The sequence below is a fragment of the Mytilus trossulus genome, chromosome 9 (assembly GCF_036588685.1).
Source record: "Mytilus trossulus isolate FHL-02 chromosome 9, PNRI_Mtr1.1.1.hap1, whole genome shotgun sequence".
Lineage (NCBI taxonomy): Eukaryota > Metazoa > Mollusca > Bivalvia > Mytilida > Mytilidae > Mytilus > Mytilus trossulus.
Window position 1 is genome coordinate 33,218,932 of NC_086381.1, and position 19,749 is coordinate 33,238,680.

The 19,749-nt window shown below is 34.7% G+C and overlaps 1 protein-coding gene across 1 annotated transcript; it reads right to left on the reverse strand.

Annotated features, from left to right (window-relative positions):
• Positions 1 to 960: 960 nt before the first annotated feature.
• Positions 961 to 18,634, reverse strand: LOC134684566 (chymotrypsinogen A-like). Its single transcript, XM_063543860.1, has 6 exons — positions 18,626 to 18,634; positions 17,542 to 17,729; positions 4,382 to 4,463; positions 3,168 to 3,345; positions 2,129 to 2,271; positions 961 to 1,297 (listed from the first exon to the last, which is right to left on the reverse strand). Exons 1-6 carry the CDS (start codon positions 18,632 to 18,634, stop codon positions 1,010 to 1,012), a joined length of 888 nt encoding a protein of 295 aa, XP_063399930.1. The 3' UTR covers positions 961 to 1,009.
• Between the last annotated feature and the right edge of the window lie 1,115 nt (positions 18,635 to 19,749).

Consider the following 19,749-nt stretch of genomic DNA (forward strand, 5'->3'; position numbering starts at 1 on the left):
TTTACCATAATTCATATAAAACTACAACAACTCTTAATCGTTGTCCTTCATCTTACTGTATTCGTTCAGTACTGTTTTATGGTCTTCTTCTATGAGTATTGTATATTCGACATGCATATATTACCAGAAAATGTATATATAAAGGGTGACCAGATTACTTTTGAAGTATGTAAACGTAAATGAATTGATGATATAAGGTCCAATGGCAAACACATATGCATAACTAGAACAATAATAAGATATGAATATTGTCCCCAAGTTATACATGCTGAATAGAATACTCAGTAATAAGATATACCGTCCAAGTGTTATCAAGTGGTATCAAACTAGTAGTAGCCCACAATGCATTGTAGTTCATTGAGTCAATTGGTCAGTTTGTCAAGGCCATATTGGCCTTTCGTTTGGGAAATACTATGCAAATATAGTCTGACGTCAGGAAATCTATAGTTTTCGATCTGCTAATTGATTAACGTTTTGCACCAAAACAAAATCGTTTTTGATACGTTTTGTTATTTGATTTTGCCATGTGATTTTGGACTTTCCGCATTGATTTCCCTCTAAGTTCAGTATTTTTGTGATTTAACTGTTTACACGTAACGTATGGACCTTTTTTTACTCCCTGCCCAAATTGTCTTCACCATCTATACGTTGTCAGTAACCTGTTAAACGACCTAATCATATCAAAATCAAGAATATTAGAATATTTATTATTTTCTTGAACTTATCCCCAAGTGGTTAGGATCATCACTACGTGAAGGACTTGTAGTATACGTTAAGGGGTCGTCATCGTACTGTGTACATTGTTTTGATTCTTTTAGGGTTATTTATGCTGTATTTTCCTATATTTAAGTACAATAATAATAGGATGAATGTAGAGGTAAAAAATAACAGAACAAATAAAAAATGCTTTTAAAGTTTATTTTATTACCAATAAATATAACTTGGTATTTTATTTATTCTCTTCTTATTTCTATTCCTTCTGTATTTCCTGTAGTTCCTGTTTCTACTCTTATTTTTGTTTCCTGTAGTTCCTGTTTATCTTCCTATTCTTGTTTTTCCTATGTTTCTTGTTTTTCCTGTTATTTGCGTTTGTCCTGTATTTCCAGTCTTTCTTGTAATAATCTTTTCTTTCGACATTCATATTCATCTTATTCTTAATCCAGTCAAGAAAAAATGATACTTTGGTATACACTCCTGGTACAATTCCATCGCATTCATCAGGACCAAACGATGTAAACCCAACAAGTTTATTTATCCCGTCATTGGTCTTACAAATCACTGGTCCACCGCTATCTCCCTGAATGTAAAGATTTAGAAATATAAATATATAACCAGCGCTGCCTGAATGTTTCATTGTTAAATTTATACAAATTTTGTAAGCTTTTAAACGAAAGACGTTGAAATACTCTATATACACACTTATATTTTTAAGTATTTCTGTTGACCTAGAACATCGATGGGATGTTTTTCGTATATTAAGGTTTTATTTTCATGCAATTTAACCTTTTATTTCGTTTCATTTATATCATCTCACTAGCAATTATTTTTAATTAGCGAGTTTGAGTTACAGTTGTTTTTGGGTTATTATATTTTGCAATTAAATAATAGAAACGAAAACTTTAAAAAGTTTGTTTTACCTATGATCGCATAATGTACAGTATACCGCAATTCGTATAAGAATATTGTTTGTACATTGTTAAGTGTAGAATGAACCACTTTAAATAAAATTTGCACAAGCTAAAATATACGAAAATAAACAATAAACTCACAACACGACTGAACTCCGAGGAATATTCAAAACGGAAAGTCCCTAATTAAATGGCAAAATCAAAAGCTCAAATACATAAAACGAATAGATAACAACTGTCTTATTCCTGACTTGGTATGGACATTTTCTTATGTCGAACATGGTGGATTTAACCCGGTTTTAAATCGTTCAATTCCTTACTTGTATGACATATGTTAAAAATTCATATATATCAAATTATGCCAACGTAATAAAAACGTAAAAACAAAAAACAAAAAAAATGTTGAAAAGAGGGAGAGGATGCTTAATTATAAAGAAAAAGAATTTGAATAGTAATCATATATTTAAGTTTTGGACAAAAGTAATCAAAGAAATACATACAAAACAAACATCTGTTCCGTTCTTCTGAAGACAAATTTTACTGCTGCTAATGTCGTCTTTTGGCCACGATAGAGCACAAACTTCATTGGTGATAGCAGGTATATATGATAGTTGCAAACGATCGGGATAACCCTTTCCTGGACCTGTAACAAAATGAAGTTTTATGGTTAGAAAATAATAGTTTAGCAATGATTCCCTACGTAATGTATAATGTCCCGTAATATTTATAGAGAGCATTGTTTTATTTTACTTTGTACTATTATGGTATTAAATTATAATAGTATTTCACATGCAGACTAAACGCTCCTTTTGTGTACATAATTGTGAGCATGTTATCTTGTTTACTTCTTAATGTACTTTTTTATACCTTAAAAAAGATAAGTAAGTGAGAAAGTAAACAAACAACCAGTTAAACAACTGATCGCTTAAAAAACAAAAATTGTTTTTGAACAATTGGAAAATAGATTTTGGAAGACCATCGATCATATATAGTAAGTGAACTAAACACTTTCAAGGTTTTTGTATAGCTTTCTGTAAGGTAATGGTTTCCTCTATTATGAATGTCATACAGTGATCTATATTTTTTTGGTTTCTACATCCTTTGGTTTCAGGTAGAGATTTGTCTAATTGGTAATCCTATTTCATCTACTTATTTGAATATTGAGATTTGAAATTGAACTATTTTACCCGATTTTGTACCTACATGTGCCATGAACAACAAGATGGGTACGACGAATGAAGCAGAATCGAATTCACCTTCCAAAGCATCTGGCCCTGGTTTCGGTTTCGTTCGTTTCTTACATTATAAATGAGGTATTCACAGATTGTTGCTTATCTAATCATCTTTTATTGTCATGGCTTTGTTGAGTTTATTTTGACTTTTGAGGTTTGAATTCTCTCTTATATCTTTTTATTAAGAATAATCTCATGTAAAGGACACTTCGAAGAATTCTTATTTTTCCCAAATTAATTGAAAAATTGTGTTTTCTTTAATTTATCTTATTCGTTGACACTCTATCTTATATTGTTATAAACATACCTAATGTTACATTCACTTGGCCCCAGCCTGATACTTTACAAATATCTCCTACAAAAATGTTACTCTTACTATAATCCAAGGTGATTTTGTTTATAGTAGACCCGAATGAAAGAGGTGTCCATAGCTCAATCAGCATAATGTCGTTGTCCATTTCTAATGGTTTCTCATAAAATTCGTGCTGAAAAATAAATTCATCTTATTTCAATGATTTGTCTGTTTGTAAATCTGTCTTATAAAAGAAGAAGATGTGGTATGATTGCCAATGACACAACTGTACACAAGAGACCAAAATAACACAGAAATTAACCACTATAGGTAACCGTACGGCCGACAAACATAAGAGAAAAAAAACGGATATGGGATATCTATCAATAATACAAAATCAAGAAATGCACAGCAGCAGCAAACAACATAAATAAAGGAACAGTGTTTTTATAGCTGTTCCTCATCTCAAAATTACAGCGTTGCCATCTACACGAAGCTACAAAAACTCACATGGCTGTTTACATTGTACAGAGTTAAATTTTTAACCAAATGTGATATGTCCAGGAATATGAAATAATTTGACAAATTTTCGACGTAAATAATGTTCGTTATTTTAAAAACTGTTTAGCTTTTGGTAACGTGTTATCGAAACGATAGGTGGGTCCATCTACGCGATTACGTGTTTTAGACTAAGAATAATTATGCAACACGACAGGTCCATAATTTACGTAACAATATGTATCGATATAATGGCTTATACCTGTAGATGGTTTAAAAACGATTGATCAAATAGCCATTAACACAACGGAAATCAGTAATATCTATCATTATAAAGAATAACACTGACCTTTCAGACACCTTCTTATTTCCTATACATGAGAACTTTTGTAATTACAATTAACATGATTTATGCACAACTTCTTTCTTTGCCTTCTTTCGTTCACATGTTATCATTTGACACTAAGTGGGTATGTTTTATTTCAATTATAAATGTACATTTCTGCGATATTGATTATCAAAACTAATTTTCATTTGCAGGTTTTGATAGTTATTATGATATTCCTTTTGTGAGTGTTTACTTATTAGTATTTGTACATTATTGCGTTGTATCACATGTATACGAGACATTCGTTTTACATGTATGATCTATTAAATTTAATGGCACATTCTTTTAATAAAGTCATACTACGGATATTTAAGACATATATCAAACTAATCAAAGTGCATACCATAAATATCCGTTTTATAGATCTGAAAACTGTCATCTTACTCAGGAAAGAACTACCTGCTCCTATTCTATAGTCGCTTGCTCTAAAATGAAAATAAGATTAATGTTTTGAAGTATCATTGAACATTCTTTATTTAACTATAGTTAACAATTACTATTATAATGATTTTTTTGTATTTCGGTGTGACTGTAATGATTAATGTATCATATGTGTTTCATTCTTGACATATTTTCTTGTTTTATAATTAAGAAGATTAAAACACAATGTTGACTAGAGTACCCCTATATTTGACATTTTTACCTATTACATGTACGTATGCTTCTTTTGTTCACACATTGTTGTCAGTATTAAGGAAAACGCGAAAACGCGGAGTCGAAAACGCGGAATCGGTTTTACGTTTTCGTCTTTTCGACTTTCCGACTTCGCGTTTTCGCGTTTTCGACTTCAGGTTTTCGCGTTTTCGCCCTATAGAATATGAAAGGCGAAAAGGCGACAAACGCGACAATCGTGAAATGGCCTCAACTGGGCACCATACACGAGTGAAAATCAGCTTTATATATATTTTTCAAGATGCTACATGACGAATGTATGTTTTTTTAGTGTGTTCAAGCTGGCCAGGCCTGACATATTATTGATAATTGTATATGCAACAATCACACAGTCTCATGTCCATAGAAAATTTGGAATGCTTAAATACTTCTTTATTTAAAACTAATATCCGTCCTGCTCTTCTTACTTAATGAAATAAAAAGAAACATGAAAATCTCCCAATTTTTATTAGGGGATTCTAAACTTGACTCGTTTTGATTAAGCATCTTTATAAAGTTTATTTCTACAGTTAAAGATGAACTCCACACAATTTTCGATACGGTATATACAACTATCGGTATCAATCAGATGTGAATCGTCTGGACATTTGTTCAAAAATTTCCAATCAACATAGATACGAATATGCAGTAGTGTATTCATTTCTTTACGACTCTATATTTTATATATAAAACCGTTATAATGGACTTTTTATATTTAAATAAGATTGGGTAATTACCATTGAACTCCTTTCTGCACGGACGATTTTGGCAGTCATTTCATGTATATAAGATAGATTTGAGGTCAGTTTGACCAATGTTACGCTCGTTACAAAATAGTAAGGACAAGGTAAGTTTGGTATACCTCCCACTCTTTTTATATAGTTATCAAAAGTACCAGAATTTTATACGCCAGACGCGCGTTTCGTCTACATAAGACTCATCAGTGACGCTCAGATCGAAATAGTTAAAAAGCCAAATAAATACAAAGTTGAAGAGCATTGAGGATCCAAAATTCCAAAAAGTTGTGCCAAATACGGCTAAGGTAATCTACTCCTGGGGTAAGAAAATCCTTAGTTTTTCGAAAAAATCAAAGTTTTGTAAACAGAAAATTTATAAAAATAACCATATAATTGATATTCATGTCAACACCGAAGTGCTGACTACTGGGCTGGTGATACCCTCGGGGACGAAACGTCCACCAGCAGTGGCATCGACCCAGTGGTGTAAATAGTTATCAAAAGTACCAGGATTATAATTTTATACGCCAGACGCGCGTTTCGTCTACATAAGACTCATCAGTGACGCTCAGATCGAAATAGTTAAAAAGCCAAATAAATACAAAGTTGAAGAGCATTGAGGATCCAAAATTCCAAAAAGTTGTGCCAAATACGGCTAAGGTAATCTACTCCTGGGGTAAGAAAATCCTTAGTTTTTCGAAAAAATCAAAGTTTTGTAAACAGAAAATTTATAAAAATGACCATATAATTGATATTCATGTCAACACCGAAGTGCTGACTACTGGGCTGGTGATACCCTCGGGGACGAAACGTCCACCAGCAGTGGCATCGACCCAGTGGTGTAAATAGTTATCAAAAGTACCAGGATTATAATTTTATACGCCAGACGCGCGTTTCGTCTACATAAGACTCATCAGTGACGCTCAGATCGAAATAGTTAAAAAGCCAAATAAATACAAAGTTGAAGAGCATTGAGGATCCAAAATTCCAAAAAGTTGTGCCAAATACGGCTAAGGTAATCTACTCCTGGGGTAAGAAAATCCTTAGTTTTTCGAAAAAATCAAAGTTTTGTAAACAGAAAATTTATAAAAATGACCATATAATTGATATTCATGTCAACACCGAAGTGCTGACTACTGGGCTGGTGATACCCTCGGGGACGAAACGTCCACCAGCAGTGGCATCGACCCAGTGGTGTAAATAGTTATCAAAAGTACCAGGATTATAATTTTATACGCCAGACGCGCGTTTCGTCTACATAAGACTCATCAGTGACGCTCAGATTGAAATAGTTAAAAAGCCAAATAAATACAAAGTTGAAGAGCATTGAGGATCTAAAATTCCAAAAAGTTGTGCCAAATACGGCTAAGGTAATCTACTCCTGGGGTAAGAAAATCCTTAGTTTTTCGAAAAAATCAAAGTTTTGTTAACAGAAAATTTATAAAAATGACCATATAATTGATATTCATGTCAACACCGAAGTGCTGACTACTGGGCTGGTGATACCCTCGGGGACGAAACGTCCACCAGCAGTGGCATCGACCCAGTGGTGTAAATAGTTATCAAAAGTACCAGGATTATAATTTTATACGCCAGACGCGCGTTTCGTCTACATAAGACTCATCAGTGACGCTCAGATTGAAATAGTTAAAAAGCCAAATAAATACAAAGTTGAAGAGCATTGAGGATCCAAAATTCCAAAAAGTTGTGCCAAATACGGCTAAGGTAATCTACTCCTGGGGTAAGAAAATCCTTAGTTTTTCGAAAAAATCAAAGTTTTGTAAACAGAAAATTTATAAAAATGACCATATAATTGATATTCATGTCAACACCGAAGTGCTGACTACTGGGCTGGTGATACCCTCGGGGACGAAACGTCCACCAGCAGTGGCATCGACCCAGTGGTGTAAATAGTTATCAAAAGTACCAGGATTATAATTTTATACGCCAGACGCGCGTTTCGTCTACATAAGACTCATCAGTGACGCTCAGATTGAAATAGTTAAAAAGCCAAATAAATACAAAGTTGAAGAGCATTGAGGATCCAAAATTCCAAAAAGTTGTGCCAAATACGGCTAAGGTAATCTACTCCTGGGGTAAGAAAATCCTTAGTTTTTCGAAAAAATCAAAGTTTTGTAAACAGAAAATTTATAAAAATGACCATATAATTGATATTCATGTCAACACCGAAGTGCTGACTACTGGGCTGGTGATACCCTCGGGGACGAAACGTCCACCAGCAGTGGCATCGACCCAGTGGTGTAAATAGTTATCAAAAGTACCAGGATTATAATTTTATACGCCAGACGCGCGTTTCGTCTACATAAGACTCATTAGTGACGCTCAGATCGAAATAGTTAAAAAGCCAAATAAATACAAAGTTGAAGAGCATTGAGGATCCAAAATTCCAAAAAGTTGTGCCAAATACGGCTAAGGTAATCTACTCCTGGGGTAAGAAAATCCTTAGTTTTTCGAAAAAATCAAAGTTTTGTAAACAGAAAATTTACCAGCAGTGGCATCGACCCAGTGGTGTAAATAGTTATCAAAAGTACCAGGATTATAATTTTATACGCCAGACGCGCGTTTCGTCTACATAAGACTCATCAGTGACGCTCAGATTGAAATAGTTAAAAAGCCAAATAAATACAAAGTTGAAGAGCATTGAGGATCCAAAATTCCAAAAAGTTGTGCCAAATACGGCTAAGGTAATCTACTCCTGGGGTAAGAAAATCCTTAGTTTTTCGAAAAAAATCAAAGTTTTGTAAACAGAAAATTTATAAAAATGACCATATAATTGATATTCATGTCAACACCGAAGTGCTGACTACTGGGCTGGTGATACCCTCGGGGACGAAACGTCCACCAGCAGTGGCATCGACCCAGTGGTGTAAATAGTTATCAAAAGTACCAGGATTATAATTTTATACGCCAGACGCGCGTTTCGTCTACATAAGACTCATCAGTGACGCTCAGATTGAAATAGTTAAAAAGCCAAATAAATACAAAGTTGAAGAGCATTGAGGATCCAAAATTCCAAAAAGTTGTGCCAAATACGGCTAAGGTAATCTACTCCTGGGGTAAGAAAATCCTTAGTTTTTCGAAAAAATCAAAGTTTTGTTAACAGAAAATTTATAAAAATGACCATATAATTGATATTCATGTCAACACCGAAGTGCTGACTACTGGGCTGGTGATACCCTCGGGGACGAAACGTCCACCAGCAGTGGCATCGACCCAGTGGTGTAAATAGTTATCAAAAGTACCAGGATTATAATTTTATACGCCAGACGCGCGTTTCGTCTACATAAGACTCATCAGTGACGCTCAGATTGAAATAGTTAAAAAGCCAAATAAATACAAAGTTGAAGAGCATTGAGGATCCAAAATTCCAAAAAGTTGTGCCAAATACGGCTAAGGTAATCTACTCCTGGGGTAAGAAAATCCTTAGTTTTTCGAAAAAATCAAAGTTTTGTAAACAGAAAATTTATAAAAATGACCATATAATTGATATTCATGTCAACACCGAAGTGCTGACTACTGGGCTGGTGATACCCTCGGGGACGAAACGTCCACCAGCAGTGGCATCGACCCAGTGGTGTAAATAGTTATCAAAAGTACCAGGATTATAATTTTATACGCCAGACGCGCGTTTCGTCTACATAAGACTCATCAGTGACGCTCAGATCGAAATAGTTAAAAAGCCAAATAAATACAAAGTTGAAGAGCATTGAGGATCCAAAATTCCAAAAAGTTGTGCCAAATACGGCTAAGGTAATCTACTCCTGGGGTAAGAAAATCCTTAGTTTTTCGAAAAAATCAAAGTTTTGTAAACAGAAAATTTATAAAAATGACAATATAATTGATATTCATGTCAACACCGAAGTGCTGACTACTGGGCTGGTGATACCCTCGGGGACGAAACGTCCACCAGCAGTGGCATCGACCCAGTGGTGTAAATAGTTATCAAAAGTACCAGGATTATAATTTTATACGCCAGACGCGCGTTTCGTCTACATAAGACTCATCAGTGACGCTCAGATCGAAATAGTTAAAAAGCCAAATAAATACAAAGTTGAAGAGCATTGAGGATCCAAAATTCCAAAAAGTTGTGCCAAATACGGCTAAGGTAATCTACTCCTGGGGTAAGAAAATCCTTAGTTTTTCGAAAAAATCAAAGTTTTGTAAACAGAAAATTTACCAGCAGTGGCATCGACCCAGTGGTGTAAATAGTTATCAAAAGTACCAGGATTATAATTTTATACGCCAGACGCGCGTTTCGTCTACATAAGACTCATCAGTGACGCTCAGATTGAAATAGTTAAAAAGCCAAATAAATACAAAGTTGAAGAGCATTGAGGATCCAAAATTCCAAAAAGTTGTGCCAAATACGGCTAAGGTAATCTACTCCTGGGGTAAGAAAATCCTTAGTTTTTCGAAAAAAATCAAAGTTTTGTAAACAGAAAATTTATAAAAATGACCATATAATTGATATTCATGTCAACACCGAAGTGCTGACTACTGGGCTGGTGATACCCTCGGGGACGAAACGTCCACCAGCAGTGGCATCGACCCAGTGGTGTAAATAGTTATCAAAAGTACCAGGATTATAATTTTATACGCCAGACGCGCGTTTCGTCTACATAAGACTCATCAGTGACGCTCAGATTGAAATAGTTAAAAAGCCAAATAAATACAAAGTTGAAGAGCATTGAGGATCCAAAATTCCAAAAAGTTGTGCCAAATACGGCTAAGGTAATCTACTCCTGGGGTAAGAAAATCCTTAGTTTTTCGAAAAAAATCAAAGTTTTGTAAACAGAAAATTTATAAAAATGACCATATAATTGATATTCATGTCAACACCGAAGTGCTGACTACTGGGCTGGTGATACCCTCGGGGACGAAACGTCCACCAGCAGTGGCATCGACCCAGTGGTGTAAATAGTTATCAAAAGTACCAGGATTATAATTTTATACGCCAGACGCGCGTTTCGTCTACATAAGACTCATCAGTGACGCTCAGATTGAAATAGTTAAAAAGCCAAATAAATACAAAGTTGAAGAGCATTGAGGATCCAAAATTCCAAAAAGTTGTGCCAAATACGGCTAAGGTAATCTACTCCTGGGGTAAGAAAATCCTTAGTTTTTCGAAAAAATCAAAGTTTTGTAAACAGAAAATTTATAAAAATGACCATATAATTGATATTCATGTCAACACCGAAGTGCTGACTACTGGGCTGGTGATACCCTCGGGGACGAAACGTCCACCAGCAGTGGCATCGACCCAGTGGTGTAAATAGTTATCAAAAGTACCAGGATTATAATTTTATACGCCAGACGCGCGTTTCGTCTACATAAGACTCATCAGTGACGCTCAGATTGAAATAGTTAAAAAGCCAAATAAATACAAAGTTGAAGAGCATTGAGGATCCAAAATTCCAAAAAGTTGTGCCAAATACGGCTAAGGTAATATACTCCTGGGGTAAGAAAATCCTTAGTTTTTCGAAAAAATCAAAGTTTTGTAAACAGAAAATTTATAAAAATGACCATATAATTGATATTCATGTCAACACCGAAGTGCTGACTACTGGGCTGGTGATACCCTCGGGGACGAAACGTCCACCAGCAGTGGCATCGACCCAGTGGTGTAAATAGTTATCAAAAGTACCAGGATTATAATTTTATACGCCAGACGCGCGTTTCGTCTACATAAGACTCATCAGTGACGCTCAGATCGAAATAGTTAAAAAGCCAAATAAATACAAAGTTGAAGAGCATTGAGGATCCAAAATTCCAAAAAGTTGTGCCAAATACGGCTAAGGTAATCTACTCCTAGGGTAAGAAAATCCTTAGTTTTTCGAAAAAATCAAAGTTTTGTAAACAGAAAATTTATAAAAATGACCATATAATTGATATTCATGTCAACACCGAAGTGCTGACTACTGGGCTGGTGATACCCTCGGGGACGAAACGTCCACCAGCAGTGGCATCGACCCAGTGGTGTAAATAGTTATCAAAAGTACCAGGATTATAATTTTATACGCCAGACGCGCGTTTCGTCTACATAAGACTCATCAGTGACGCTCAGATCGAAATAGTTAAAAAGCCAAATAAATACAAAGTTGAAGAGCATTGAGGATCCAAAATTCCAAAAAGTTGTGCCAAATACGGCTAAGGTAATCTACTCCTGGGGTAAGAAAATCCTTAGTTTTTCGAAAAAATCAAAGTTTTGTTAACAGAAAATTTATAAAAATGACCATATAATTGATATTCATGTCAACACCGAAGTGCTGACTACTGGGCTGGTGATACCCTCGGGGACGAAACGTCCACCAGCAGTGGCATCGACCCAGTGGTGTAAATAGTTATCAAAAGTACCAGGATTATAATTTTATACGCCAGACGCGCGTTTCGTCTACATAAGACTCATCAGTGACGCTCAGATCGAAATAGTTAAAAAGCCAAATAAATACAAAGTTGAAGAGCATTGAGGATCCAAAATTCCAAAAAGTTGTGCCAAATACGGCTAAGGTAATCTACTCCTGGGGTAAGAAAATCCTTAGTTTTTCGAAAAAATCAAAGTTTTGTAAACAGAAAATTTATAAAAATGACCATATAATTGATATTCATGTCAACACCGAAGTGCTGACTACTGGGCTGGTGATACCCTCGGGGACGAAACGTCCACCAGCAGTGGCATCGACCCAGTGGTGTAAATAGTTATCAAAAGTACCAGGATTATAATTTTATACGCCAGACGCGCGTTTCGTCTCCATAAGACTCATCAGTGACGCTCAGATCGAAATAGTTAAAAAGCCAAATAAATACAAAGTTGAAGAGCATTGAGGATCCAAAATTCCAAAAAGTTGTGCCAAATACGGCTAAGGTAATCTACTCCTGGGGTAAGAAAATCCTTAGTTTTTCGAAAAAATCAAAGTTTTGTTAACAGAAAATTTATAAAAATGACCATATAATTGATATTCATGTCAACACCGAAGTGCTGACTACTGGGCTGGTGATACCCTCGGGGACGAAACGTCCACCAGCAGTGGCATCGACCCAGTGGTGTAAATAGTTATCAAAAGTACCAGGATTATAATTTTATACGCCAGACGCGCGTTTCGTCTACATAAGACTCATCAGTGACGCTCAGATCGAAATAGTTAAAAAGCCAAATAAATACAAAGTTGAAGAGCATTGAGGATCCAAAATTCCAAAAAGTTGTGCCAAATACGGCTAAGGTAATCTACTCCTGGGGTAAGAAAATCCTTAGTTTTTCGAAAAAATCAAAGTTTTGTAAACAGAAAATTTATAAAAATGACCATATAATTGATATTCATGTCAACACCGAAGTGCTGACTACTGGGCTGGTGATACCCTCGGGGACGAAACGTCCACCAGCAGTGGCATCGACCCAGTGGTGTAAATAGTTATCAAAAGTACCAGGATTATAATTTTATACGCCAGACGCGCGTTTCGTCTACATAAGACTCATCAGTGACGCTCAGATCGAAATAGTTAAAAAGCCAAATAAATACAAAGTTGAAGAGCATTGAGGATCCAAAATTCCAAAAAGTTGTGCCAAATACGGCTAAGGTAATCTACTCCTGGGGTAAGAAAATCCTTAGTTTTTCGAAAAAATCAAAGTTTTGTAAACAGAAAATTTACCAGCAGTGGCATCGACCCAGTGGTGTAAATAGTTATCAAAAGTACCAGGATTATAATTTTATACGCCAGACGCGCGTTTCGTTTACATAAGACTCATCAGTGACGCTCAGATTGAAATAGTTAAAAAGCCAAATAAATACAAAGTTGAAGAGCATTGAGGATCCAAAATTCCAAAAAGTTGTGCCAAATACGGCTAAGGTAATCTACTCCTGGGGTAAGAAAATCCTTAGTTTTTCGAAAAAATCAAAGTTTTGTAAACAGAAAATTTATAAAAATGACCATATAATTGATATTCATGTCAACACCGAAGTGCTGACTACTGGGCTGGTGATACCCTCGGGGACGAAACGTCCACCAGCAGTGGCATCGACCCAGTGGTGTAAATAGTTATCAAAAGTACCAGGATTATAATTTTATACGCCAGACGCGCGTTTCGTCTACATAAGACTCATCAGTGACGCTCAGATTGAAATAGTTAAAAAGCCAAATAAATACAAAGTTGAAGAGCATTGAGGATCCAAAATTCCAAAAAGTTGTGCCAAATACGGCTAAGGTAATCTACTCCTGGGGTAAGAAAATCCTTAGTTTTTCGAAAAAATCAAAGTTTTGTAAACAGAAAATTTATAAAAATGACCATATAATTGATATTCATGTCAACACCGAAGTGCTGACTACTGGGCTGGTGATACCCTCGGGGACGAAACGTCCACCAGCAGTGGCATCGACCCAGTGGTGTAAATAGTTATCAAAAGTACCAGGATTATAATTTTATACGCCAGACGCGCGTTTCGTCTACATAAGACTCATCAGTGACGCTCAGATTGAAATAGTTAAAAAGCCAAATAAATACAAAGTTGAAGAGCATTGAGGATCCAAAATTCCAAAAAGTTGTGCCAAATACGGCTAAGGTAATCTACTCCTGGGGTAAGAAAATCCTTAGTTTTTCGAAAAAATCAAAGTTTTGTAAACAGAAAATTTATAAAAATGACCATATAATTGATATTCATGTCAACACCGAAGTGCTGACTACTGGGCTGGTGATACCCTCGGGGACGAAACGTCCACCAGCAGTGGCATCGACCCAGTGGTGTAAATAGTTATCAAAAGTACCAGGATTATAATTTTATACGCCAGACGCGCGTTTCGTCTACATAAGACTCATCAGTGACGCTCAGATCGAAATAGTTAAAAAGCCAAATAAATACAAAGTTGAAGAGCATTGAGGATCCAAAATTCCAAAAAGTTGTGCCAAATACGGCTAAGGTAATCTACTCCTGGGGTAAGAAAATCCTTAGTTTTTCGAAAAAATCAAAGTTTTGTAAACAGAAAATTTATAAAAATGACCATATAATTGATATTCATGTCAACACCGAAGTGCTGACTACTGGGCTGGTGATACCCTCGGGGACGAAACGTCCACCAGCAGTGGCATCGACCCAGTGGTGTAAATAGTTATCAAAAGTACCAGGATTATAATTTTATACGCCAGACGCGCGTTTCGTCTACATAAGACTCATCAGTGACGCTCAGATCGAAATAGTTAAAAAGCCAAATAAATACAAAGTTGAAGAGCATTGAGGATCCAAAATTCCAAAAAGTTGTGCCAAATACGGCTAAGGTAATCTACTCCTGGGGTAAGAAAATCCTTAGTTTTTCGAAAAAATCAAAGTTTTGTTAACAGAAAATTTATAAAAATGACCATATAATTGATATTCATGTCAACACCGAAGTGCTGACTACTGGGCTGGTGATACCCTCGGGGACGAAACGTCCACCAGCAGTGGCATCGACCCAGTGGTGTAAATAGTTATCAAAAGTACCAGGATTATAATTTTATACGCCAGACGCGCGTTTCGTCTACATAAGACTCATCAGTGACGCTCAGATCGAAATAGTTAAAAAGCCAAATAAATACAAAGTTGAAGAGCATTGAGGATCCAAAATTCCAAAAAGTTGTGCCAAATACGGCTAAGGTAATCTACTCCTGGGGTAAGAAAATCCTTAGTTTTTCGAAAAAATCAAAGTTTTGTAAACAGAAAATTTATAAAAATGACCATATAATTGATATTCATGTCAACACCGAAGTGCTGACTACTGGGCTGGTGATACCCTCGGGGACGAAACGTCCACCAGCAGTGGCATCGACCCAGTGGTGTAAATAGTTATCAAAAGTACCAGGATTATAATTTTATACGCCAGACGCGCGTTTCGTCTACATAAGACTCATCAGTGACGCTCAGATCGAAATAGTTAAAAAGCCAAATAAATACAAAGTTGAAGAGCATTGAGGATCCAAAATTCCAAAAAGTTGTGCCAAATACGGCTAAGGTAATCTACTCCTGGGGTAAGAAAATCCTTAGTTTTTCGAAAAAATCAAAGTTTTGTAAACAGAAAATTTATAAAAATGACCATATAATTGATATTCATGTCAACACCGAAGTGCTGACTACTGGGCTGGTGATACCCTCGGGGACGAAACGTCCACCAGCAGTGGCATCGACCCAGTGGTGTAAATAGTTATCAAAAGTACCAGGATTATAATTTTATACGCCAGACGCGCGTTTCGTCTACATAAGACTCATCAGTGACGCTCAGATCGAAATAGTTAAAAAGCCAAATAAATACAAAGTTGAAGAGCATTGAGGATCCAAAATTCCAAAAAGTTGTGCCAAATACGGCTAAGGTAATCTACTCCTGGGGTAAGAAAATCCTTAGTTTTTCGAAAAAATCAAAGTTTTGTTAACAGAAAATTTATAAAAATGACCATATAATTGATATTCATGTCAACACCGAAGTGCTGACTACTGGGCTGGTGATACCCTCGGGGACGAAACGTCCACCAGCAGTGGCATCGACCCAGTGGTGTAAATAGTTATCAAAAGTACCAGGATTATAATTTTATACGCCAGACGCGCGTTTCGTCTACATAAGACTCATCAGTGACGCTCAGATCGAAATAGTTAAAAAGCCAAATAAATACAAAGTTGAAGAGCATTGAGGATCCAAAATTCCAAAAAGTTGTGCCAAATACGGCTAAGGTAATCTACTCCTGGGGTAAGAAAATCCTTAGTTTTTCGAAAAAATCAAAGTTTTGTAAACAGAAAATTTATAAAAATGACCATATAATTGATATTCATGTCAACACCGAAGTGCTGACTACTGGGCTGGTGATACCCTCGGGGACGAAACGTCCACCAGCAGTGGCATCGACCCAGTGGTGTAAATAGTTATCAAAAGTACCAGGATTATAATTTTATACGCCAGACGCGCGTTTCGTCTACATAAGACTCATCAGTGACGCTCAGATTGAAATAGTTAAAAAGCCAAATAAATACAAAGTTGAAGAGCATTGAGGATCCAAAATTCCAAAAAGTTGTGCCAAATACGGCTAAGGTAATCTACTCCTGGGGTAAGAAAATCCTTAGTTTTTCGAAAAAATCAAAGTTTTGTAAACAGAAAATTTACCAGCAGTGGCATCGACCCAGTGGTGTAAATAGTTATCAAAAGTACCAGGATTTTATATGTAACCTTATAGTTTTAATTCGACTTGTGTATGGTAAATATTGATTCATTTATGTATGTCTATTGCATATAGTTATGTTGAACATGTTGAGTTAAAAGGCGATCTCGTAGCAAACGCATAACCCTATACTGTGTTTGGTATTTTTTCTACAATATATAGCTAAGACAAAATTTATTTTCGGAGGGGTGAAACGAGGGAGTAAATACCAACTTTTAATTTTACTCTAATGTTCAATTGAAACATCGACTTCGTCGTCTCATTAAACAGAGCTTTTTTTTTAAATCATAAGTATTGTAGATACTTATTAGTTGTGTCAAGTCGTGTGTTTTCCCACTTTGTGAAGAAATATACTGATTCCAAAAATAAAGGCAATCATATTAAAATATAAAATGAACATATTGGACTTTTCATTCACCGAATATTCTTTTGTTTTGTTTTTATGGGTTGCTACATTAAGTCAATATTTCACTAATTAGTCACTAAACGCAATATCCAAATATTTCCAGTCTTATTTAAAATCACGCAAATTTAGAAATTTACTAGCTTTAACCATGTTAGTATATAGCATGCTCATTTACTAAATATGTGAAAAGTAAAATAATACAAATAACGAACTGCAAGGAAAATTTAAATTTGAAAGTACCTTAACAAATTTTAAAATCGAAAGCTCAAACACATCATACGAATGGAAAACAACTACAAGTATCATACCCCTGACTTGGTACAGGCATTTTCTTATGTATACCATTGTGAATTTAATCTTTTGATATACATGTAGCTAGCAAAAACTCTTACTTGCTTGACAGTCAGTATAATTCGACAATATTGACAACAATATGTCAGGTAAAATTCTCGACTTGTTTATAGACTGTCAAATTAAGATTTGCTATTACAAAAACACTAAATTATATCAATATCAATGCTTACGTATAATTCGGGTTTCTAAAACAATGAGCCGCTGATACAATCCATCTTTCATTAATTATCGACCCCCCACATCTATGGCCCCAAGAACCGTTCTTCCTCTGTCTCTGAAAAGAAATTTGCCATGGACAGTCTATTATGTCAGCATTTTCACCATTGGTAATTTTAGCAACAACAGCTGCTCCAGTAACCTGAAAAGTATTATTAATACTATGAACGATAATACAATGTCATTTAAACACAATAAAAAGTCTTCAAATGAAATAAAGTTTTTAATCATAATGTGTGCTTTTCTTTTTGATTTTTTTCCAATGTGCTCGAAATGTTAATTCATAGAAATGAAAACGACATAATGACTAATGGCAGGCTTATATAATATCTAGTGATATCTTTTAATTTGAAATACTTGATTACAAACTGTTCATATATTTTCAAATATTTGCAATAAAACAATAAAAAAATATATAAACATACACAAAAATAAAAATAAAAAATCAATACAGTAAAATATTTCAAAGAAACAAGAGTGGAAAATAAATCGAAATACAATCCTTATAAGTATATGATAAAAAGGTATTTATGTACATGCAAATCATCAAAACTTGTTGATATGAAAAAAATAAAGAAATATGACTGAACTAGATAACCATTTAGAATTTAAAACTAAGGAGTTATGAAGTTTATTCCATATAAGCCCGTGTAATGCGCGCTTAGATATGAATGGTATGTTTTTGTTTCCAATCAGTTCATATTTTCCATGGGAGTAGATTGTTTGAAGTTATTTTAAGGTTTTGCGAATTGTCGAAACTTAGCGTCATTTAGATCTTTCAAATAAAATATGATTTCATTGCACACACAATCAGATAGAGCTTGCAGGTTTTTTTACTATGAATTGATATAACTAGTTGGCTCTAAAATACATTAAATCTAATAGTTTTATTGATACGAGTTTCAGCATCAATATTTGACTACAACTGGCGTATATCAAATCGAACAAATTATAACCAACAAAAAAATGATGTCATGAAAATGATGGATCTTTTTATATGTTTTCAAATTATTAAAATAAAAGTGAAAGATTACATACTGCAGCCATGATGGTAACTACAAACATTTAAAACAATATTAGTATTTGTATTATTATTATCATAATCATGATTATCCTTTTTGTCAATTTTGTCAATTTCGTTATTTTATTCTTTCTACATTTTAGTTTTACTTATTTTTTTTTTGTTGCTGCTATTGTCGTTAAATGATATAATTTTAGTGGATTATATTTGTACCATTTCAATAATTCTACTAAGGTTATAGTAATGATAAGAAAAAAGAACATGAAATAAAGGCAACAGTAGTATACCGCTGTTCGTAAGTTCTAAATAGATTGAAAGAAAACAACTCCTGGTTACAAACTAAAACTGAGGTGAACACATCAACTATAAGAGTAAAACAACAAAACTACAGAAGCTCTGACGTACAATAAAAAACACGACATGGCAACACGTACAGAAACGCAATTTCAGATAACAAGTGCTTTTTCCTGACTAAGTACAGGACATTTTAAGAAATAAATGGTGGTTTGAACCTGGTTTTGTGGTTAGCGAAACATCACGCTTTTATGGCAATGTTAAATATAACAATAAAATGACAACATGACATGACAGCAAAACAGTACAAAGACATGCACGAACATTAAGGACAAAGAAATACACAAATTAACATTACAATAGGACATTTCGACATGCTAATAGTTTCAGGTTTAAAATTTAATATACCCTATGTGCGTTTCGTCTACATAAGACACAAAAACTTTTTGTAAAGAACTGAAAAGTAAAATCATAAAAATATGAATCTCTGAGGAAAATTTAAAAAGGAAGTCCATTAACCAATGGCAAAATTAAAAGCTCAAACACATCAAACAAATCGATAACAACTGTCTTTGTAGAACCTTTTTCTTATGTTTAAGCTGTATATATCTTTAAAACTATATTGTTGTCTTTTTATAAATCTTCGATTAACTTACCAATAAATCCACCTAACAAGAACTCCCGATGCATCTTTCATTTGAAAGCAATCGACCACTGCTTAAATTCTAACAATACGTTGTACCGATTTAACCAATTCACTACAACTATGCAAATGCCAAGACATAAAAGTAATTCAAATAACAAAACAAAGCCAAAAAGCTTACTTAAAATAGATTTATCCCTCTAA